Source organism: Armigeres subalbatus, unplaced genomic scaffold (assembly GCF_024139115.2).
Source record: "Armigeres subalbatus isolate Guangzhou_Male unplaced genomic scaffold, GZ_Asu_2 Contig515, whole genome shotgun sequence".
NCBI classification, from domain to species: domain Eukaryota; kingdom Metazoa; phylum Arthropoda; class Insecta; order Diptera; family Culicidae; genus Armigeres; species Armigeres subalbatus.
Genome location: NW_026943277.1, coordinates 625608 through 650783, shown reverse-complemented (window position 1 = coordinate 650783; position 25176 = coordinate 625608). Strand labels below are relative to the sequence as shown.

The 25176-nt window shown below is 40.3% G+C and overlaps 1 protein-coding gene across 2 annotated transcripts in view; it reads right to left on the bottom strand.

Annotated features, from left to right (window-relative positions):
* LOC134204298 (PDZ domain-containing protein GIPC3-like) overlaps positions 1 to 22753 on the bottom strand; it is a 79366-nt gene extending 56613 nt beyond the window's left edge. Inside the window, exons 1-2 of one of the 2 annotated variants that reach the window (XM_062679116.1) lie at positions 22057 to 22753; positions 20911 to 21258 (exon numbers count right to left, since the gene is read on the bottom strand). In XM_062679116.1, the coding sequence (XP_062535100.1) occupies positions 20911 to 21231 (321 nt within the window). In that variant the 5' untranslated portion in view covers positions 21232 to 21258; positions 22057 to 22753. Of the gene's footprint in view, positions 1 to 20910; positions 21744 to 22056 lie in introns of both variants that reach the window. The other variant, XM_062679115.1, reaches the window with a different exon arrangement.
* Between the last annotated feature and the right edge of the window lie 2423 nt (positions 22754 to 25176).

Genomic DNA, 25176 nt, shown 5'->3' with positions numbered 1-25176 from the left:
CTACGGTGGGCTGGTCACGTTGTACGTATGCCGGAAGAACGTCAAGCGAAGATAATATTTAGTAGAGAACCCGGAAGAGGCCGCAGGCTTCGTTTTTTGCAGTTGAAGAGGACCTGAGGGCGCTCAATGTTCAGTGTGACTGGAAGCGATTGGCCCAGGATCGAGTCCAGTGGAGAAGGATACTCCATTCGGCGTAGGTTCATCGAAGAGCTGTAGCCCATCAATAAATAAAAATTTAGTGATCAACACTAGCGGAGATAAGCTGGGCACCCACCAAATCGAAAATTTTCCCCGAAATTTAAGGACAAGCCTCCCGGAATCTAAAGCTAAATGCACTCGCATTTTCAAGGGCATCCCATAAAAAACGAACGTTCCGCACAATTATCATTTTTATTAATCCACACATGTTGCGACGCAACAAAGATGGAATAATAAAAATAACAGTTGTGCGTGGCTCCTGTTTGGAATGAGCTGCCCTTAATAACGCGAGTGTATTTAGTTTTGGATTCCGGGAGGCTTATCCTTAAAAACACACGCCAAAATTGTTCTGATTCCTGTACAAATTCCATCGGAAATTCTTGAAGCAATTTCTTTAAATATACCTTTAGAGAATCTTTTGTAAAATCTTTTAGGTTTTCCTTTGAAAATATCTTTGAGAATTCATTTGGAAATTTCTCCAGGAATTTCATCGAGAATTTCTTCTTAAAATCCTCTTTGTACCTTCTTTCCACTACAGGAATAATTTAGAAAATTATGCCAGGATTTCCTTTTGACATTCGTCTAGGTATTCATTTGAAAATTCCGCAGGAAAGGCCTTTGAAAATTCTTCCGGAAATTTCTTTGGAACTTCCTTTTCCTTCTAGTAAAACCATTCATTCCTTCCGAAATTCCCACAGGAGTTATTCCATAAATATTGTAGGATTTTTTTTCCCTGAAATTCATCAAAAAATAAATAAAAAAATTCTGAATATATTTTCGGAAGAATTTCTAACGGAAATATCGAACGAATGTCCGAAGAAATTCTTGAAGTACTTTCCAAATGATTTCTAAAAAAATCTGAATGAAATTCTGAAGAGATTCTGGGAAGAATTTCTAAAGCAATATCTGAAAGTCCTACGGAATCTATTATCAAATTACCAGAAGAGTATCCGAAGGAATTTCTGAAGGAATTTTTCAAAAAGAAATGCAAGGAGAGTTTTTGAAAAAATGGTCTTTTTAAGGAGTTCCTAAATAATTTCCAAATGATTTCTCGTAAAGAAATTTCTGAAGGTATTCCTTAAACAATGTTGCTTAAACAATGCAGGTATTCCTGAAGCAATTTACGAAGGGCTTTTCATAATATATCCGATGAAAATTTGAAATGAATTCTTTGATAATTCTACAAGAAATTGATTTGGTAATTCCTTCAATTTTTTTTAGCAACTATTCCAGAAATTTCTTCAGATATTCCTTTTAAAATTTTATAAATTATTTCTAGAGGAATTACCAAATGTATAAGAAAAAACTATTTTGTGCTTTTAGTGGAATGTCTTCACTTGTCATAAGACGAGTTCGCATTATCCCATTTAATTCCACCATTTGATTCCGCCTTCAGTGTCTCGTACTTTTAAGGCGATTCAAGTACGAGACACATTTATCAAGTGGTGAAATTGAATGTATTTCAGGAGGAATTTCCGAATGAATTGTTGAAGGAATTTAAAAGAATTTCTTGATGAATTTCTGATGGAACATTTGAATGAATTTCCTAAAGAATTATTAAAGGAATCCATGAAATAATATCCAATGGTATTTCCAAACAAATACCTATTAGTGATATTTCATGAATTCTTCTTCCAAGGAAAGAATTTTGTATAATTTTATTTTAAAAAAATCCTGGAGGAAGTTTCTAAGAAATTTCCAGAAAAAATTATGAAGCCCATTCCAGAGAATTTTCGTAAGGAATCCCTGAAAGATTTCCCAAATCATAAAGCCTGTCCGCGTTATACCTTCAGATAATGTTCAATTGATTTGTCGCCATTTCATAAATTTGGACGACAGCTAAAACCTGCTGAAAGAAGCACATGAAGCGAAATGATTCAGCTGCCATGGTAATGATTCGTATAAGTGTTTTGTAAAATTTTAAAAAAATCCGTGGGAAGTTGGGAGTCCGAAATTTAACGTGGACAGGCTTTATCTCGAAGAAATTCCTAAATTAATTTTCGAAGGAATTCAAAAAAAAAAATAACGTACAATTTCTCCAAATGGAATTTTAGAAAGTATTCCTAAAACATTTTCTGTAGGCATTTCTAAAGAAATTTCCGAAGAAATTTTCAAAAGAACTCCAAAATGAATTTCAAAAAGACTTTGTAAATAAATTTTCGAAAAAATTTCCTTAGAATTCCTTCTTTGAATTTTCAATGAAATGTCTTGAGGAATTTTTGGATTTATCTATGAAAGTAATTTCCGCAGAGTTTTCTTCAAATTGATTCATCGCTTGACTGATTAACCCCTCCAATTGTTATTTTTACTGCTGCCGCCCAATTACAAATGAGCCAAATTTTTGGTTTTGGTTTTGGCCAAAGATGTTGCTGTCCCGAACTGGCTCCGCCAGTGGTGATCAATTCATTCCAAACTTTTACGGAACTTTATCTTGTAAATACAGTATTTTGATGAAAAAAAAATATCCGTCAAATTTACAGTTGAAAATTGTATCGGAAAAACAACTCGAAAAAGGCGGAGTTTTAGTAAAAAGTATCTTTTGCTTTTCATTACAGCGAAAACTTCTCTACGTGGTTTGCAGGATGTTTTGTGTAATGTCTTCAACTGGATTCAAATAGACTAAAAATGGACTAATTTGCATGGACTTTCTCAGTATTGGATCATCCAGCCTTGCGAGCCGACCTGAAAGGCTGTCTTCGTCTGCACTGTTTCCTGAAACCAACATTCTTATAAGTAAATTATTTTGAGCTTTTTAGTGGAATGTCTTCACTTGTCATAAGACGAGTTAATACAGTCCCATTGAATTCCACCACTTAATTGTATCTTCTTGTATCTTAATTGTAGTCGAGTCGAGTAGTAATTGTATCTTAATTGTAGTCGAGTCAAGTACCCCGGGCAGAAGCCATGAACAGAATAACAAAACATGATATGGACTTGATTGATATAAGAGATAAAAGAACAGGAAACAATATCAAAAATTTGCACCGAAATATCATTTAAATATCAAGATATGCTATGGATAAGAACAAACTAATGGCACTTGATATCGATCACTTATTACAAATAACATATTTTGATATCCTCATGATATTTTAGTGCAAAATATTGATCTTTCTGTCTGATCTTTTATCTGTTATATCAATCATGTCCATATTTCATTTAGCTCTTTTATCAACATTTGATATTATTGAGCTATTTTCGTCTACTCGGGACGAGACACTGAAGACGGCCTTACTTTTGAGGTCGAAATACGTTTCTGTCAAGATACAATTAAGTGGTGGAATTCTATGGGACTGTATTAACTCGTCTTATGACAAGATTCTTATGAGAATTGATGTCATCGAAAGTTATTTTTCCAAGCTAGAAAGATAGCACCATCGGTGTTCGCTTCATTTAACCTCTTATCCACGAGCAGCATAAACGATGCTAACAAACTTGTTCAAACCCTTTTTCATATGACACGCCGAGCAGCTTGCGCTGCTGGCTCGTCAACAGAATTACACACGCGTGCGATATTTACGCTGATGATGAACAACACCCAGTCAAGTAACCAACCAACCGAGGCAAAATGCACCGAGCAGAATTCTCTCCAACTCAAGTGCAAATAGCATTGGATAATGCACTTAGTGCAGTCACAGTGAACATAGGTGCGCTGATGGCCAAATTCCCAAACCGCACATGGAGAGGATATGGTGGGCCTCTGTGTTGCAAACAATGCGGAAAATAAAGCTAATTCATTCCCTTTTATGGTTAGATAATGTGTTTGGCGAACGATTTCAACATTAAGCATTTATGTGCATTGCGGTCCCCTTGCACTTCTCTTCTGCAACTAACCCATCCAAGATCAATGTATCCTCTCATAGAGGCTGAGAGGTTCAACTGCTCAGCCACTTTTTATATTATTTTTAATATTTATGTGTTCATATGTAGGGAGAGCGTAAAAAGTGGTTACCAATGCATGCACCAGTGGAACAGGTGGCCAACTTCTTCCTCGGAGGTGGTATGCAGCGCGAGAGAATCGGATGCACCTTGCCATGTCGGATGTGGAAAGCAACTAACATCAGTCGACGTTGTTCAGATTCGAAGAAAACAAGATTATTATTGTTATGGTAATCATCTTGAAGACGTTGATTGATGACTAAACAAAAGATACGTCCGCAAAGTTCGAACCCCAACCACTAAGACATGATAGGCAGACTTGAGTGTTCTCGGTGTTATGCAAAAAAAAGAATGCTGACGATGTTTATCACAAAACTTGAAATAGGAACAACAGTATGAGGCCCATTTTATGGAATTTCCTTACAAGTCTAGACGACGAGATCGTATAAATGCATTGATTACTACTACTTTCCTGTATCTTGACAGATACACGAATTTCTTTTATAACTAATAAGGGCTGATTAAAAAATAACCTCCAATGTTAGAAGGGGGAAGAGCCCAAGACTTTGTGACAAAAAAAAGCGTCAAATGAAGGAGATTTGAACGTTATATTTGAATCAGCCCAAACTTGAAGTAGTTTCTTTACCAAACGAAATCAAAATGTCCCGTGTTCCTATCGCTCGATTGCAGACAATTGCCTATGTTCGACCTTATCTCTGTTGCTAATTACAAGTATCCTATCATTACACATCACCTCGTGCCGAAAACTCAATCATACGTGACAGTCAAGTGTGTCTTCGAGCAGGGCTATAATCTTGAATTGGAATGTGTTTTCCTCAACACAAAGATACCAACTTTGTCGAGTCCATTATTGTGATAATCATGCCGCCCGATGCGTCGATGTGTTCGGTCAGACTAACTAGAAATGTTGAACACAGTAGTAATTAGCTCAGCATCTTGTTTGCTTAGAAATTCGTGTTTTTTTTTGTGCGGGGTGGACGATGAACTTACTAAACAATTAAATTCAAAAAGCAAAATTTAAAAGAGAAAATCCTTTGAAAGCTTTTTGAAGAGACCATCACGGTAACCCAGAAAATATGTTTTAAAATGGCATAATTTGCGACTCAAGGCGTTATCGAGTCATAGAAGATCGACTTATGGAGGTTTGACTGTAACACCGCCCGGAAATTCATGAATGGAACAATAAACGATAATTAAAATCCATTGACGCAACAATGTCGCTGGCTCGAGAACAGAATTTATCAATAGATAGATCATTAGGTAATTAGGATCGATACCTCGAGTAATATGCAGTCTGTCTGCAAGGAATTAAAACAGAACCCTCAAAAACTTTGACACTCTGTTCCAGCTGTAAAGACTGTCCAAGACCAAGAAGGCCAAAGAAGGTTCTCAGATCGATGCATTCTTTTTACTTGGAGGTACGATGATGGCACAATAAGTGATTGGTTTCACCTCGAGTGTCCCGCAGCAGTTCGAGGAATATGTACTCCAGCGATGCTAAGCATCGCGACACATGGTCCGCAAGGCCAAGCATTGTTTGGTAGTTACGGAAACGATGCAATGAGAATAAATAGAAGGTGAGGAAGAAGACCAAATGCAAATGTATTAGTGGATGATGAAAAATGTAAACAGCAAATGGTGACGTACATATTTGCACGGCTTCTTATGGGAGCTCGTTCGAATGTAGTAGTGAAAGATTTTTCGCCATACACAAAAGGCACGCACACAGTATATGAATTTCCATACCTTAGTATTTATTTACATTGGAAACGATGCAAGTGAGTTTGAAAGATAGATGCGAGGCCTTGTAAGTGAAAACCGAAAAAGATAGTGGAACCGCTTATAAAGGGGGAAACGGTTCGGGGTTGGAAAGCCTCTATTTGCGACAGAACTTCCTGCTGCAGGCTCACGAAGTTTTTTTTTTATGTCTTTATTATCGAGACTTACTGCCATGATCTGAAAAAGTGACGTATGCGCCAAATTACAACATACTAGTTTTCCATTTTTCTGTTAAAGAGCTCGATGAGTACTACACGTTAACACCATTTTCGGAAAATGGTTAAAAAGTCACTTTTTCAGATTACGACAGTGTAGGTAAAGCTTTTTCACGATCCAACAAATTTGGAAGCTATAATTAACGAAATTAGTGTATTACTTCTGCTTTTACAATGATTGCACTTGAAAGCGAATGAAGGATAATATTTGTGACGACATGAATCTCATGATCATTCTTCTGTCAAGATTCCATATGAAGAGGAAGGGAAGAGTATCAGTGTAGATGCTAATATCTCTCCACTTGCTTTCGCCTCTAACACAGGTGAACCAAATTTAACATTTTGAGTGTCCTCAGAACCAAATACTGTGTCTTCGGTAGATTTTGGCTAGCTGAATACGAGGCTGACAAGCCTCTTGAAAGGAGGCTTCCGAACCTCATGAAAGGAGGCTTCCGAGCCTCTTGAAAGGAGGCTTCCGAGCCTCTTGAAAGGAGGCTTCCGAGCCTCTTGAAAGGAGGCTTCCGAGCCTCTTGAAAGGAGGCTTCCGAGCCTCTTGAAAGGAGGCTTCTGAGCCTCTTGAAAGGAGGCTTCTGAGCCTCTTGAAAGGAGGCTTCTGAGCCTCTTGAAAGGAGGCTTCTGGGCCTCTTGAAAGGAGGCTTCCAGGCCTCTCGAAAAGAGGCTGGAGCCTCTTGAAAGGAGGCTTCTGAGCCTCTTGAAAGGAGGCTTCTGAGGCCTCTTGAAAGGAGGCTTCGAGCCTCTTGAAAGGAGGCTTCTGAGCCTCTTGAAAGGAGGCTTCTGAGCCTCTTGAAAGGAGGCTTGAGCCTCTTGAAGGAGGCTTCCGGGCCTCTTGAAAGGAGGCCTGAGCCTCTTGAAAGGAGGCTTCCTGAGCCTCTTGAAAGGAGGCTTCTGAGCCTCATGAAAGGAGGCCTGAGCCTCTTGAAAGGAGGCCTGAGCCTCTTGAAAGGAGGCCTGAGCCTCTTGAAGGGAGGCTTCAGGCCTCTTGAAAGGAGGCCTGAGGCCTCTTGAAAGGAGGCTTCCTGAGGCTTCCAAGCCTCTTGAAAGGGAGGCTTCCAGGCCTCTTGAAAGGAGGCTTCCAGGCCTCTTGAAAGGAGGCTCCCAGGCCTCTTGAAAGGGGGCTCCCAGGCCTCTTGAAGGAGGCTTCCAGGCCTCTTGAAAGGAGGCTTCCAGGCCTCTTGAAAGGAGGCTTCCAGGCCTCTTGAAAGGAGGCTTCCAGGCCTCTTGAAAGGAGGCTTCCAGGCCTCTTGAAAGGAGGCTTCCAGGCCTCTTGAAAGGAGGCTTCCAGGCCTCTTGAAAGGAGGCTTCCAGGCCTCTTGAAAGGAGGCTTCCAGGCCTCTTGAAAGGAGGCTTCCAGGCCTCTTGAAAGGAGGCTTCCAGGCCTCTTGAAAGGAGGCTTCCAGGCCTCTTGAAAGGAGGCTTCCAGGCCTCTTGAAAGGAGGCTTCCAGGCCTCTTGAAAGGAGGCTGCCAGGCTCCCTGTAAGGGAGGCTTCCAGGCCTCTTGAAAGGAGGCTTCCAGGCCTCTTGAAAGGAGGCTTCCAGGCCTCTTGAAAGGAGGCTTCCAGGCCTCTTGAAAGGAGGCTTCCAGGCCTCTTGAAAGGAGGCTTCCAGGCCTCTTGAAAGGAGGCTTCCAGGCCTCTTGAAAGGAGGCTTCCAGGCCTCTTGAAAGGAGGCTTCCAGGCCTCTTGAAAAAAGGCTTCCGGGCCTCTTGAAAGGAGGCTTCCGGGCCTCTTGAAAGGAGGCTTCTGGACCTCTTACAAGGAAGGAAGCTTCCGAGAAGCGTAGAAGGATGCTACCAATCCTCGTGAAATGAAACAACTGAGCTTTTCGAAGAAAAAAACCATCATGTCTCTCAAATGGAGGCTTTCAAACCTTTAGACTCTAGATTTTAGATCACAAGCATATTATTAACAAATTATTTAACATTTAGTTTTATGAGGAAATTATTTTGAGCTTTTTAGTGGAATGTCTTCACTTGTCATAAGACGAGTTTGTACAATCCCATTGAATTCCACCACTTAATTGTATCTTGACAGATATGTATTTCGACCTCAACTGTAAGGCCGTCTTCAGTGTCTCGTACTTCTCAAGTCGTGTCAAGTACGAGACACTGAAGACGACCTTACAGTTGAGGTCGAAATACGTATCTGTCAAGATACAATTAAGTGGTAGAATTCAATGGGATTGTACAAACTCGTCTTATGACAAGTGATTTAGTTTCAATCAGGTAGATTTCATTGAAGTTTTTTAAAACTTGTTCACTCGACGTTTTGTCCTTTTGATCATTTATCCCAATTTTCCCCGATGACCGAATGAGATAAAACTTAAGCAGTGAACTACAAATATGATTGACATACACAAAATATCAAATTTATTGAACAACTTGTTGAAAAATGACATACTAGGTCAAATAGCTATCAAAGCTTTTTTTGACATATTGTTCAATTTAAATGTCATATTCCACAATTCATATTATTTCTATAATCTTCTAGTATCCTTTATAACCTATAATCAAGTTAGTAACTACTCATTCAATTGTTTCCCAGAAATATACAAACTATAAAAACTTACATAATATAAAAATTGTGGTTTTGGTGCTATTATCTATTATTGGAGAAAGGATCTTGTGGTCAAACCAGGTCGAACGATTTGAAATTTGGTGAGAAAATTCCATTGTATTTATTATTAACGTATATTGAAACTATATGACTATAAATTCAAAATAAACCATCAGGGCACCCAATTGAAGCGATTTGGATAGGAAGAGTGGAATTGCCAACTTCCTATTGTTAACATTTCGTGGATAAAGGGCGGGCTCTTCTCCCCATCTATTGGGTCAATCTGGGGAACGAGGGCTTAATTATATTATTTATTGTACGAACTTTCTTCTGGAAGGAGATTCTCTACTCATCCCGTGGATTTTGCATAAGCGTATTTGCTTATGGAACCACCCCACCCATTTTTGGCCCTTCATACAGGAGTTTGATGAAATACTAACAATAATATAATCAGGAACAAATCGTTTGTCAGATATGACCAGTGCTATTGGCAGGTGCCTTGCTACAATAGATGGTAGTATCATCATCATCATCATCATCATCATCATTATCCGAACACCGCTGTATAACTTTAAATAACTAAAATTGAAGAAAATGACTCTTATTTTCTTTAAATCGCTCAAAATTCACCACATTTTGGAAGATTACATTTATGTGATCCCATTTTGGACCTTGATTGACTAGTAATTATTTTTATAGGGATATCGAAGGCCGTTTTAGAATGCCCAAAACCATTGATTTTACGACATGAATCGAGGTGTATCTAAAAATCTCAACGTGTTAGAGCAAATCTGAAGACAGTGAAGTCGGATTCAGCTAACCAAAATCTACTAGGGATACATTGTTTGGTGTTGTGGACAAAATCTTGTTATGCTGTGTAAGTTAACCATGAACATGTACCTTTAAGTTTGGAGGATGATATTAACATTTCCATATCATTGTTAATTTGCAAGCTTTGCGGAAGGCGTGAACGTGTTTTGTTTTGTTCTTTGTTACTGTGATTTTGCATGGACATGTTATAAGCAAAACAGCGTGAACTAGCATTTAACGTAACTAACATAAATTCGATGATAGAGTGGAATTTTTTTCATCCTGTCCCTGACATCTCATTTTAAAGTAATGTCCCTTTTGGCCTCGAGGTTTCAACACCCCAAACAAAGCAGTTCAGGCGAAAAAGGACAATCATATTACATTAGGATTTACAAACGTGAAACAAAAACGAGTAGCCTCCAGTTCCGATGATTGTAAGCAAATCTCGCTTAACTTTTCGAAATAACCTAAGCAACATTTTTTTTTCATGATTTAATTTGAATAGTGCAATCAACAGACTAATATGAAAGCTTTTGATTCCGGTACTCAAATTAATTCATGAAAAAAATGTTACTTAGGTCCTTTTGAAAAGTTAAGAGAGAAATACTTAGCACGTGCCACACACATCAACACAATGATCAATCTTCTCTTCGTGTCATTTAGTCGAGAGTGAAATTTCAATCCACTTTTCACGTCGCTGACTAGCACAACCTGTTTATAGCCGGTGCAACCACATCTTCGTGGGGCCAATTTAAAGTGAAATTATATTACCAACCCGATTGTGGTCACCGCATCATGGTTGACGTCTGGTTTGTCTACCAAAAGTGAACATTCCACTGCTAGCGAGCCAACTGCACGGAGCAACAATCCGAGCTTCCGTGCAGACTTCGCACGGTGGTAGCGGAGGACTCCAAAAGTCCACCGACTGGCTTCCTTCTCTTGTCGTCGTTGTCTCGGCAATTTATCTTGCAGTTTGATTGGAATCACTTATCACATATGGTTGATCTCCGCTATTACTCTAGCTGCTCTCATAGCGACCGACCAAAGCCCGCTCGTTTCATTACTCACCCATGTAGGTACCAGGCGACCAGCGCAGGGGCAGCGAACGTTGCGACTACTTGCCTCCACTCGGCGTGTGTCAGAGCAGAGCTTCAAAAAGCGCAATTTTGTAGCTGCAACTTTTCAAACAACTACTTTCCATCGAGCCATGCAGATCTGACCAGTTTGATATTTTGTACGGACTTGATGAAGCTTGTTTTTCATTCACTGTGCGTTGCCCCTGGATTTATAATCACAAGCGTGAGGGGTCCCAGGGTTCAAATTGTCACACTAGATAATAGCGTGCACTACATAGCATGCATTTGGACCTCATCATTTGAGAAGATGTGAATGGCGTAGAATTACAATCGTTCCGAGTTGAATGACTCTGTCTGGCGTAATAATGTTGCTAACCAGGGGGAGATTTTATATACGTTTATCAAGATATTTTAATGAAAGTGAATAAATCTAGTCAAAAGTATCTTGTGATGTGTATATTTAAGACCAATCAAAGTGGTGGAAATAAGTAGAGTAGTCTTCTTCTTGGCTATGGTGATAGTGATGGAATAGACTGACACTGTGTAGGTATCAATTTGCGTGAAACAGGCCTTCTAATAAACTACGCTCGTTCGTCTGCTACTGCTCATTTCAATATTTATTCTATGTCTGTTCCAATTTCTACCTACAATTGTATAAACCCGACCAAGGCCGACTACCCTCATCTGGAAAATAGTTTGCATCTGCAATTCCTTAAAACTCCATCGACTAAAAAAACGTTAGAGAAATATTCGAGTAGTAGACGAAATACGATATGTGTTCAGAATTCAGAATTCAACCAAGCAGTAACAAAGTATATTGTTCAATTGAACATTTTCCACTTGATTGACCAGATGTAAATTAGTCAGTAAGTAACTTGTAACTTTATTTTTTTTTGTGGATGACGAAGCCCAACACAATATAACTAAATCGAATTAAGCTTGTGAGCCCCAAAATAATATCCGCGACGCATTTAAGTTGCAAAACTGCGTCAGACCTGAGTCAGTTTAATGTAAATTATTTTAAAAAAATGAGAACAAGTTGCTTTTTCTCGTGGCAGCTGTTTATGCAGAGTGTCGTAATGAAAGGCAATGAATGATGCTCGATGATTTTCACGAAATGATGCCTCCTCGCCAGAGTGACGGATCGAGCAGCATGTAATGGTCAATAACATGCACGGCGCCCCATTCCTGGACGAAGAGTACAACCAAACCACATTGCTCACATTGCGACACAGAAATAAAAAAAAAACCAAACAATTTTGTTTCTTTTTGTTTTGTGAAACACCGAAACAAGGTCAACGAATTTTCAGCCGAAGGAAACGGTAGCAAAAATAGAAACTATCCACCAACCGAAGTGTAATTGACAGAAAAGCGGTTTTAGCGGTGCGAATCGATGATGACGAAGCTTCGGCGGGGCACTAACAAGCTTAAATGCGCGTTCCCAGCCCGGCACAGGCACAGGCGCACCGAACATGGGGTTGACTCGAGAATTAAAGTGATTGAAAATTGTGCAGCCAAAGGGAAAAAACTTTTGAAATTCAATTTGAGCATGGATTAGTTAATTGTTGGAGGGCAAATTCAAGTAAGAATGGGCACAGCTTAATTGGCATACGTATTATGGCAAACGGTATTTATTACCCTAAGCTACGATTGCCGATCGGCTTGTTTTGATTCCATCTCAGATGCCTTTAGCATCGGTAATTTGTTGCTGGTTATGACTTCAACGTATTTAAAGTTAACTTTAAAACTTGTTCAATTACTGAAGTTCAGCACTACCAGCAAGCGAGTTGTTCACTTGGAATGATCATTTAGACTTTTAAAACCAAATGGTTATCAATTCGCGTGAGAATTAGTGTGGAATGCGTTTTTTTGGAGGCTCTCAAATCCTTTTGAAACATGCAGCGTAAGGGGGCTGCTATGCGATATCGAATATATTGAAGAACTGGGATTGACGCGAGCGGTACAAATTTCACAAGATCCAGGTCAGCTACTTGACTGCTCAAACAAAACTGCGATTACTTGTGTATTGCAGAAGCAAATCTAAAATCGTTTCAACAAATGGCTGTGTTTATTAGAAATAAATACATTTTTACCCAAAAAAAATCATAAAAACCGGCTACTTCTCTAGATATGCGGCAGAGGATCAATGTCTTTTTTTGTTTCAGAGAGCGAGCAAAGGCGCTTAAACCTAGGCTATTAGCCAGGGCAAGGCTAATACCTTCGCCCCATCCGAGGAAAATCATCGGCAAGGATAATGGAGTGACATAAATTTCTTAGCAAAGTCACTCCCAACGTATTTCCACAAATTTTCTATCATTTGCTTATAATGATACTCCTAAACTACATACCCTACCCACCATCCAATTCCTTGACATCTATGAGGGCGTCGGTGAGTTGCTGGCCTCTCGTTAAGTAGATGTCATATCATCATTTCCTTCCCTTTCCTAGTAACGGAGAAGATGGGCGTGGCCGGCAATGATAGCTTTCATGTTTTATAATTTTGGACCCCCAATTGGATTTCCATTGAATCCCATTCCATTGTAAGAAAGGTAAAGAATATACATGACAACTATCAGTATGCAATCTACGAAATACTCCGTTACAACGCAACGCACCTTAAACGCCGGGCACATCGAAACCCCCATGGGGTGCTTGCTGTTCACAGCTTTGCTGGAACAAGCCAAACAATTGGGAGCAGGGTTCGTGCAGCATTGTGCCTTATGTCCCTCCAAACCGCAGCGTCGGCAGAGATTGCTTATGTCAGGGCCTTTACAGTCCCATTGTTTGTGCCCCGGTTCAAGGCACTTGAAGCAAACTTCGGGTTGCTCGTATATGCCCACAGGGCATACCGACCATCCCACCTTGACGCTCCCTAACTTGACTACCTTGGAGGCGTCCGCTGCAGATAGCCGAACCAATGCTACCTGCGTCCCTGCCAGACCTTTCCGTAGCCGAACGGCTGCGATGGGCGTCTCCACTTCACACTGTCGCCGCAGTGCCGTGACGAGCTCTCCGACTTCGGTGATCTCGTCCAGGTCTTTAACCCTTAGATTCACCTCCGTCGTGAGTGCCCTCACCTTGGCCGTCTCGCCTAGAACTTCCTCCGCCAACTTCTTGTAGGCGGCGCCCTTTTGCGAGACGCCCCGCTTCAGCTCGAGGATCATCTCGCCCATCCGGGTACGTCATATTCGACGTACGTCGGCGCCGAGTTCACCGAGCTTGACGTCACTCCTCATCGCCTTCAAAACGTCCTCGGCCTCGTCCGCCGTTATGACTAGGACATCGCCCCTGAAGCGATTGGCGCCTACCCTAGACTTCTTGCTACCCTCGTTCGTCTGGGCTTTCTTTTCGGTCCTTGACGTCTTCGGTTTCCTCTTGTTCTTGACCAGGGTCCAGGAGGCGTCATCCCCCTCTATTTCCTTGGTCTGAGGCGGCTGAGAACTTTCAGCCTGCCGTAACCCCTTACCACCGTCTTTCCTGGGTGGACGGACCTTTCCAGGTCCTTCTTCCCCCGGTTTTGGAGGTACCTGGCCGGGGTTCAGCTTCCCAGCCCCAGGGTAGTAACCCTCCGCGTTTTGGAGCGGCCCCCAGGGAGCTTATCCCCTGGAGACTGTCTCCCCCGTTTTTGTGTCTGCTCCGTTGGAGCAGTCACCCCCGACGTACCCGCAAATACTTGAGCCTCAGTCTGGGTAGACTTTGGTACCACCGTTTTCGCTGGCACGCCTTCGGTCGATTCGACCTTGCCCGAGTCCGCGAATCCTTGGGCCTCAGTCTGGGTAGACCTCGACTCCACCGATTTCACGGGTTTACACTTGGCCGTCCCGACCGCCCTCTCCAGCTTGGCGTCCAGCATCGACTTTCGAAGTTTCTGCAAGCTCCTTTTGAGTTCCTTGCTGATATTATGCTTCGATGACGCAAAGTCGATGATGGCGTCCAGCTGTTCCGTCGCCACCTCGAAGGCCGAAAGCCCAACGCGTTTGCGGTTCATCGCCTCCACAAGCCATGGGCCGTCACCGGCCGGCGTTTTTTTAGCCGAGAGGAAGGTTGAGTAACCCACGCTGGCGCTGCGCACTGAGTTGCCGACTATTGCCTCTGGCCTCCTAGGCGGAGACCTGAACAACCTACCTCTTGCGAAGGGGTTGTCGCCTACACTACTACCACTTATTGAAGAATTGACTTGGTTTTCCATTTTGGTCCCACGAGTTGCTCGGGAAAGTGGTCCACCACGCCAGAGCCCAGCATGACGCGGTAAGGGACAATTACTGTGGAGGGTGCCCAGGTACCCCACAGGCTCCGTTAAAGGCCTAGCTTATTATTTCACCCCCCTGGCCATGCATCCCCTCGGCACGGGTCGCTTGACGCCTTGGGATTAGGGGTTAGGGACGATGGTCCCGGTCTAACTCGCAGTGGCCATGGGGAGGGGTCGTCAAGCCCTTGGACAAAGTCCCTGCTGCCCCAGATGTCTGTATGTCTGGTATGTCTGCATCTGATTACTCTATCAGCATCTAAAACCCCTGTTCAAAGGTACTCTCTTTGCTGGTTTGTTTTGATCCGTTTCACGATGTTCTATCTTTCTTTTACCGATCCCACCTGCTAAATGACGTTTCATTTTCACGAAGCACGAAATTTAAACGATCTTGTTTTAATTTATTCAGAAAAAAGCCCTGATTAATCCACCCAGCAGTTGTGGTGCCTTTCTCATGCCAAAGAAATGGTATTTTGGCTATAACTTCCGAGCCCATAGTCAGATCTAGCCAATTTTCAATAGAAAACAAATTGACAACGAAAATTTCGCTTTCTTCGATACAGATACAGTAGCCGTTCGATAACTGCAAAATGTCTACTTTTCAGTTAACGAATGCCGTTCAGTTACTGCAATGCATTCTAGACGTCAAACGGTTGTCAATCGACGTCAGATGCGATAAAAGTGCATCTAAATGTGCAGCGCAATGCAGCTGTCATTGAGTCTGACATCAGTTTGAAGTTTAGCGGTCCGATAACTGCAAAACTGTTGCAACTATCGAATTGCAGTTAAAAAGCATTGCAGTTAAATGACTTGCAGTTATCGAACGTCTACTGTAAATAGTTTTTGGCAAAACTCTTGTGTCGACCGAGTTGAGAGCTTCAAAATTATCTGCATTGTTGAAAGTGATCTGAGGAAGCCGGACGGCATACAACGGGAGACTTTGAATATAGTTTTCTCCAATGGAGGGAGTTAATCGTTAAAAAAAATACTGTTCCGAAATTCCAAAAGTGATAAGCTAAGTAATATTTTCACTTCTGCTAATATGGGCCGTATGTAACAAAATGTTTCCTTCAAACAATTTAATATTGATTAGATTTTTAATGGTTTTTAAAATGTTAGCAACGCAATAAAAATAGTTAAAAATCTCCCCGCAAATTTTTTTCACACGCTGAATCATTGATGCTTAAACTGGGGTCACTTGTTACGCGGTTTTGTTTTTGGTAATTTTGGCCTTTGGATTTATTAAAACATTGTCTACTTAATGTATCCACATACAATCGAAGAAAAATCAGGAGGTGGTATCTACAGGTAGGGTAAAAGTTCCGATAGCCATGGGTGTTCCTATAGTTGGGGTAGTGTTACTTACTTTTTATTTCTGCAGCTCGGCGAAAATCCACACAGCCGTGTACCAGCAAAATAAATAACTGATATTCCGGCAAAAATGGCGTTTGTTAGCTGATTTTCGGCAAATTATTTGCTGATTATCAGAAATCTTGACAGAAATCTCGCCAAGAAAACATGTTTCCTGGGCCATGGCTGTGCGAATCTCGGTAAAAGTTTAACATTTTGCGTGTGTACGTATTTAACGCAGCAACCCATATAGTCTATCGATTTGTTGATAGAAATAGAGGAAAACAAGTTGAAAATTGCATCAAAATCCGTAAAATACCTTATCTTTTTCTCTGCTTTGCACCAATAGTTGTGGTAGTGTTCCTATAGGTGCGAGTCCCATATGATAACAATGGGCTTCGCAACTATAGGAACAAGAATTTAAAAAATGGAACTATTGGAACACTGGACCAATAGTTGGAGGTATCAATTTAGGTAACAATGATGGGTTCTGCAGCGAATGGAGCACTCTTCGTTCAAACTATAATTGATGACCTTTGGAATACGTATTTAAAGTAACCGAATGAAATATAGACGTGGTGTAAGCAACTAAATAGTGGCTGAATGAGCTTAGTTCCTCCACTATTGGGTCTTCTACCCCATTCCCAGGCATTGTGCTCCGGCACAACCTCTAAACCTCATAGTTACATCTTTGATTTCAATTTCAACTGGCTGCATCGTAAATTGGGGCCTTCATTAGTCATGCTGAAGGTGGCTGGGTTCGATTCCCGGTCCGGTTTAGGCTCCCAAAAACCGCAAATGATTTCTCAAAAAACACGTCCAATCTTTACATTATATTAAGAACCTTAGAATAAAAAGTATTCACAGTATGTATTTTGTGAATACTTTCTATTCTAAGTTATCCATGCGTAGGGTAAGGGTTCAGTTATCCACGACATTTCTGGAGAAAGGTCTTAAGATCTACACGCATAACCAAAGGTCTATCGAATTGTTTCAAATATAGTATACTATCTTTGCAATACTTAAAATAGACCGTGTTCGCATCATATGTCCTGTGTTATCCAAGAAATTCGGGAATAAAGTCTTACACGCTCAACCAAAGATCTGCTTAAAAATTCTGAGCTCATTGTCCAGTTTATAAAAAGTGTACGTGATGCCGAAATTGCCGCTTAAAATATTGTTCGCCGTTTCAAGCTATGACCAATGAGCAGACCATGCACTCTTTGGATGAAGTTCGAATTGTCCTGCTTTCCCGTTGTTCACCCTAGCACAGGACAGACCTCAAACGGCAAGGAAATTTGGTGAGCTTATTCCAATTTGTCTTTTTGTTGGCTTATTATTTTTGACTATATAACCATTTGAATTTGAAATATTGGTATGGTATGTATGATCGGGTACAATCTGGAACCATTTCCAAGCATTTGAAATGCTAATAATATACTTAGTAACATCAAAATTCCGTACGTATCAAATTACATATTGTTATATCTTACTTCACGTAGGAAGGAAGTTATGTATTAAATAAATTGAATAATTTTACGTTTCTAAAGACAAAGTTGTATTTAATCTTGAAATTGGAATAAGTAATTCTCTCATTTCAACATATTTCATTCAACTGACGTTACTGCTATTAGATTGATAGTAACCTATTTTTTTCTATTGGATACATAAGTTGACCAACATAATTTGAATGAATAGCACAATCGTCGTTCCAAAAATCAAGGTCAGATCAAATTTTAAGCATCCCTATTATGCAAAAGGTGATAATACGGTGCCTGATGGAACCACCATATACTACAAGGTGTATCAAGCTACAGAAAATATTTACAAGCATATTGCCTTCAGTGAACTTGTTAACCCTTAAATGTGCAATATTGTTTTAGAACAACAAACTGAAAATACGTTTAATGTGAATTAATTTAATGGTTATTTACGTTAAAAATATTTCCGACGATTTCTAAAACAAATTGCCTTGCGTTTTTAAGGGTTCAAATAAAAATAAACTATACAGAAACAAATGTGATAATGAACTATGATCACCGACGAACCGACGGGGACACATAGAAAATAATTCATATTTGCTGCCCACGGAACCATGATGAAAAATCATCAAACACTATCGCCACCTTCATAATGGCTCGCAAAGTTCTCGTAGCTCAACCGCCAACCTACGTGTATCAACATTGCAATGGAGTTGGATCTTGGATAATTTGACAGGAGTGATCGCTCGAAAAAGCGAATGACCGTTAAAAAGTAGTGGACAGTCTCAGAGCGTTAGTGACACGTCGGTGCGTCGGTGTTATGATGTTCTAGTAGCATGTATTACATTCTACCTTCTTCATATATAATTTTCTTCATGTGAAACTGATAAAACCAACTATTTTCATTTTATTAATTGTATTCATTATGTACATGTAGATTCATTACACACAATATTTTGTATATGAATTCTATTCCTTTGACTGCATTGCGGAACGAATGACATAAGCCAATGTCTACCATTTCGAACCCTAAATCCTGGTTATAATTGGAATAGTGCTTCAAAGATCGTGTTAAAGTGCGCGTCGGTTCGGTTCAAGTTACGCGTTTCTCGGTATGCAAAAGTTACCAAGCTTACATTGTGCGAGATTTTCTCTTAATTGCGGGACAATCCAGGTAATAAATGAAAGTTGATATAGTTCTTGAGTGTGCGTCGGTTCGGTGGTAGAAGCGCGATCCTCAGTATGCAGAAGTCACCGGGCCTGCATTGTATTAGTTTTTCTTTGTCGCGATACCATGAAGGTAAAAGAGTTTTTAAAATAGTGTTCACTTAAAAAGTAGAACAGTCTCGAGGCCACAGATTTTGTTCTGCTTTGTGCGATAAGTTATTCGAATACACAGGATTTTGTTTTTACACGATTTTTTTTTCGCTCGTATTTTTGATCGTGTGACATCAATTTATCACCAAACTCTTCGCAACATGTTTCAAAAAATCCAGAATAAATCGAAGAAAAATCACATGATAATTAATATGCGTTAAACATTTAGGATGAGTGGAAAATTGAGGAAATGTAAAGTACGCGATCGGGCGTGTTTTTTTTAACATAACGGTCTCGAGATCACGGAATTTTTGTTCTACGGTGCGGTCAGTAATTGAACTAATTAGTCCGCGATTGTCAAACTACACGTTATACACAGAATACCGTTTACCAAGACGAACCCCGCTACATGTCCTACCCCATATTTTCCAACATCCCAGTGATTTCTCGTGGAAGTGCAGATGACTCGTCGGCTTCCATCAAAGCGAGTATCACGTCAACACTTTCCTACCCATTCCTTAATTGACCTGCATTTGGACACGGCCGGCGCTGGTATTGCTGTATATTGGGTCACCAGTTTTTACACATTGAGGATGATGTTAGTCCCAAACGTCATCTGTTGGTTCTCTGTGTAATTACAGCTGGCCTGGCAATAACGGAGTAGCAACCGTGGGCTCATGCTCATGCTCATGCTACAAGACTTCAATTAATAAACCATTATAAAACTTAACAGTTACTAAGGGATACTAAGAGGATTTATGGCATCAAATGTATGCTTTCTGGATTAACTTCAGGAATTTCTTGAATGATAGGACTTACTCTAGAACAGAAAGAATGTCCCATGTGAGAATATGATATGAACACGTTCTATACTAAGTACCACAAGAAGCACGTCAATATTTGAAATTTGTCGATTGACCTTAGGTTACACTATGAAAAACTTACATAGCCTGTTAAGATTACATTTATTAAAATAATATAGTATTATCGTGTCAAATATGAGAAAGAAAATTCAATGTATAGGCTTTGGCATTAAGTTACTCTTTATGATGATATTTATTATCATAAATAGCGTAATATAAATAGGCTTTAAGCCTAATCTCAGGGCATGACGTATACGTCAAATTAATTAAACTTGTTCGCTGCTATCATTAATAATAAGCAAAAATATGATTATTTTGGCTCTCCATAATCTAGATCAATAAATATTCCTTGCAATCTATCATATATTATCGACACCTCAAATTGTTTAAATCAATTTAATTTTTATTCAATTCAACAGCGTTATCAAAACGCATCTCAATCCAAAGCCGATTATAGAGAGGAGATAATGATAATCCATTTTATGCCAACTGCATAAACGTCATGAGGTAAATATAATGGAGGGGTAGGTTGAACAAAGATCACGAATAAGTTGATGGAATATCAAATAGGTACTACAAAATATATCAACTAACTTTGTTCATTAAAAGAATTCCTCAATTAAATTTTATCAGAAAGGCAAACGTTCTACCTACTGCTATAACATCATATTATCAGCAGTACATAAAATCAATAATTCAGAACTTTAGTCCAATTCAGAAGTCTCATAAATGTTGAATATAAATAAAGTGCATGATCATTGTGTTTGCAGAGTTGATGAAAGAAAAAGGGAGATAATTACCACGGATCGCAAGACAATATAATTTACGCTTAATTGTGTCAATCAACTCAAAACTATAATCACATTAATCTTAGCTGAATGAAAAATACATTTACAACGATAAAAACGCATAGTATCAGGAAAAATTCGAACCGCACAAGTGATCATCTTCAACAACCATTCATCGTAACTGTGACTGTAAGCAAACCCATATTAATCGCGATAAGATAAAAGGGAAGCGCAAAAACACGGGAGAAAACCCAACACACGTACATATATCACATCAGCAATAGGTACACGGATAGCCATAATTGTCCACTTACCTCATCCATCGCAAAATCGTAGCATTCGGCGATCTTCTGGTACAGCTCCTTGACGCTGGCAAACCCGGTGATGAACCCCGTTGGACTGCCGTGGGCCAGCTGGCAGTTGAACACGAGCTGCGGCTTGGTCACGTTGCTCTCGTGGCTGCCGTTCAGGTCATCGATGTGCGGCGCCGTAGGCATCGTCGTGCTGCCTGCCAGATTCTTGCCGTTGCCGCTGTAGCTGTTGTTGTTCTCGTACAAATGATGCTGGTGAGGATCTTTCGTCATGGGAGGGGATGGGTTAGAGATTTTTGCACTCTTTTTGTTGAACAAAGGCATTTGGGTTTGGATGCGTCGCACACGCGCCTGTTCAGACAATCAAAACCGAAGAAATCAGGATCGACGATTCCAAGAAAGAGGAATCTAATTAAAGTGCGGTGTATACTCCGATGGGATCGGGTCTGGTTGGTCTATTTTCTATGTGCACCCCACTCACACTGAATCACACACTACAGATTGAAATTCTATGTTTGGTTCGGTTTGGTACGGGCTTCTTCCTTTGGCGTGTTTTCTCCACAATTTGAGGAGAACGGTAAAAATTAATGCACTCGCAGTTGATCCGTGAAATTTCATTAGCCCGAGACAGATACCGAACAACTCATCGTTTTCTTGGTCAAGCACACTCTACTTTGCAAACCAAGGGCCGTCTATTTGGCCTGATAATAGCGAACTTGTATTTTTATCTTTCACCAACACTCAACACACGATACTGATAACAGAACCTTGTATAAACACACCATCAACTCCTAGGAAATGTTGCATCGAATAGTGTCACTACAATTCTATATACACTTGAATTTGATAAGAGATAAAAGATAAACGATGAACAATAAGGAAATGAAACATCAAAAACTAGAATTTTCATAAAAAGAAACACGACATTTCCTATACAAAAATCTATTTGTGCATTGTAATTCCCATCACCTAAGTCACAGCACTCTTAGATATTGATATTGCAAACAGAAAAGAAAGTTGAATCAAACTTCAGCACTAACATTTAGGTCATTACTCAATAACTAGAGCACCTAAACCAATCAAACAAATAAACTGATTTCCAATACACAAAACATCAGCAGATATTCCGAGGGAGATAAAATCAATTACAATTTCAATTCCCCGAACAACGGGAACACAGTGCGCGATATTGGCCGCCCCACTCAGGCCCTGTTCCTCCTGGGTTGCTCGAAACACGGTGAAGCTCGCGAGAGGACCGAGAAAGAGTTCAACGAATTCCGCACCGACTGAACGCTGCACAAGCACAAGTTGGTCACTGGCTGGCTGTTGAACCACCGATTTGCCCCGCGCACAAGATCTTGGACTTGAACTCCAAGAAAATAGTAATACAAAAAGCGCACTTCGCGATCGGAAATGAGAACGCACCACGCCGAGAGCGATCTCTCGAGAGCTCTATCCCCCGGCCAGGCCACGACTACGACGCGAATGACGACGAGCGCCAGGCAGAGTGCCCCTCAAGCGCGGCGCACAAAGTAGCGAAACGAGTGAGAAAGTTTCCCGGAGAAAACAACGCGTCAACTTGAATGTGCCTCTGATGTGGTTCGGAAAGCCACTTGTAAGCTGCTTGGCGCTTGGGACCGTTATGTTTTCGGGCAACGAAAAGCTGGAAAATCAACGCACCGTTTTGTCGCTCTCAGAGGTCTCACGCGATTGTTTGTTCTCTTTTATTCTTCTTTTCGTTTACTCTTATTTGCTCTTTTCCAGTAGGTTCACCACCCATTGGTCGAGGTATTGTTCAGTTATCGTAGGTGCTTTCCACCCATGCGTCGTTGTTCTCACTTTCTACGCGGTTCGCGACTGACTGACACAGCACACAGGCCTGAGCCTGAGGTGACTAGCTTTGCTTTGTAGGAGCATAAATTTGATTGACTGGAGAGAAATAACAAAAACCGACTCCATGGTTCTCCATTGCATTGCACTGTCTGTTTCCAGTTGAATCAGATATGCATGGCTGGGAGAGGGCAAACAAACTGGCTTACTAAGGTATGCCAGTTGGGACCCTCGATTGAGTTTATCGTTCAGCGTCGATCGTTGCACGTGCAAGTTCATCAAAACCTCGAACAATAAACCATGTAGCGAATGTACACAAATCTGAAAAGCTATAAGTAAATTAAAATATGCGGAGTGATTAAAATATTGACTTTTTCGCTTCCCAATATCTACTTAGACGACTACCTTTGTCATTTTTGGCGGCCTTTCAAATTTTGAGCTGATTTGATTAAAAAATTGACTGTGCACACGCAGGCACACGCTATTGGAAGTTTTTATAAAAAAAAAACAGAATAATCCACCTAGCGATGATGGTGCCTTTCTCGTGTATTGTAAAATGTAACAAGAAAAGCACATACAAGAGGTCTAAATTGCACTTTAGGGAGATAGATTCAGTTATTTCCATCAATCCACATTTATTTGCGTTCATTTGAATGCATTGCAGCAGTTTGTAAAAAAAAGTTTTTTTTTTTATTTTGGATTTTTTTTTCCCTTGGAGAAAAAAACAATGTTGTGAAAACTCATATGTGAATATGAGCCGTTATGTGTAGCCGCTAGGTTGCGAAGGCCGACGGAGGTCCTTTGTAGAGCTTAGTTGGTTAAAGCACCAGTCTAGCGTACTGTAGGGTCATGGGTTCGAGTCCCATCGAAGGGAAAGTGGTTACCTCCAATACATTTTCCAAATCAATATCTTCCACATAACGTACATATTCACATATGAGTTTTCACAACATTGTAAATTAATGTCCAAGTCGGGTGGTTTAATCCCCGAAAATAGACAATTAACTTTGATTGAACTGAAAAAAAAACAATGTTTTTTAATAACTCTGGAACGCACTGTGTGATCGGTCTAATTTTCAATAGGGTCTAACAAGGCCACAATCTGCGTCGAATGCAACTTATTGCGAGAAAATCGGATAATGCCAAGTACAAAAGAGTTTGTTTCACATTTTTTGTACACATACACACACATACAGACATCATCTCAGTTCGTCGAGCTGAGTCGATTTGTATATAACACTATGGGTCTCCGAGCCTTCTATCAGAAGGAAGCAAAATTTCTTTCAAACCATTATACAAAGTGGCAACCTACAGGCGAAACACCATCACTATAAATTTCGTAAAAATAATTATCAAAAATTCAAATAGTATGAATGTTAAACATAGGCCGAAGCTGCTTCTGAAATTACAACAAACAATAAAGCATTCGCGATATAATGCCATCGGAAAGCAGAACAATGAATTACATCAACGATCGCCGCCATCCCAAAATGCAACCCCGTGGCACAGAATCTAAAAAATATAATTCGAGTGTAAACTAAATAATGTTGCTTGCAAAAGGTTAATAAAGATTTAAAAATATCAACAAAATTATGATTTTTGAATGTTTTTTATTTATTTTCGGAAAATTAAAATTAAAAATGCAAATGTAAATACACTCAACCCTCTTTTTACGGCAGTTTTTTATACGTCACTTTGTTTTACGGCCTCCTTTTTACGGCACATGACGTAAAAAGAATTTGAAACATTATCGACATCCAAAAGTAAGCCTATAAGAAGGCCCTCTTTTCAATCCAAAGAACAAAGTAGATGCTTTGTATATTATCATTTGCCTTCAACAATTGTTCCATTCCTGGTCATCAAAGAATTTCCTGGAGTCTACACGCGTAACCAAAGACCTAAGGTCTACAAGCGTAACGAAAGAGCTGTTATCTCTTTTTTAAAATGGTTCATGCCCTATTTGATGATTTAAACCAAATTCCGTTCTAGGTCATCCAAGAATTCCTTGGATTATTTGTTCTTGAGGTCTACCCGCGTAACCTAAGGGCTGTTATCTCTTTTCAAAAATGGTTCATGATCTATATGATCTACTAAACCAATCTCAATATTCCTTAAACAGCCGTTCCTCTCCAGGTCATCCTAGAATTCCCTAGACTCCTCAGTCGTGGTTTCATCCCAAATATGTCCTCCGAGTATTTGTCTTTCACTTGCGTCTCAAATGTAGGTATATGAGTTGTTCTACGATCTCCAAATTGTCCTAGAGTTTGAATCAAATGGTTGGCCGCGGTAACAACCCAATTATGTCCTCCAAGTATACGTCTTTCACTTACGTCTCAAATCAAGGCATATGAAATATTGTAAGGTCTCCAAATTGTTCAGGAGTTTGAATCAAATGGTCTACCGAATCAACCAAGCCTTCCATGATGTCCCCAGCCGCGG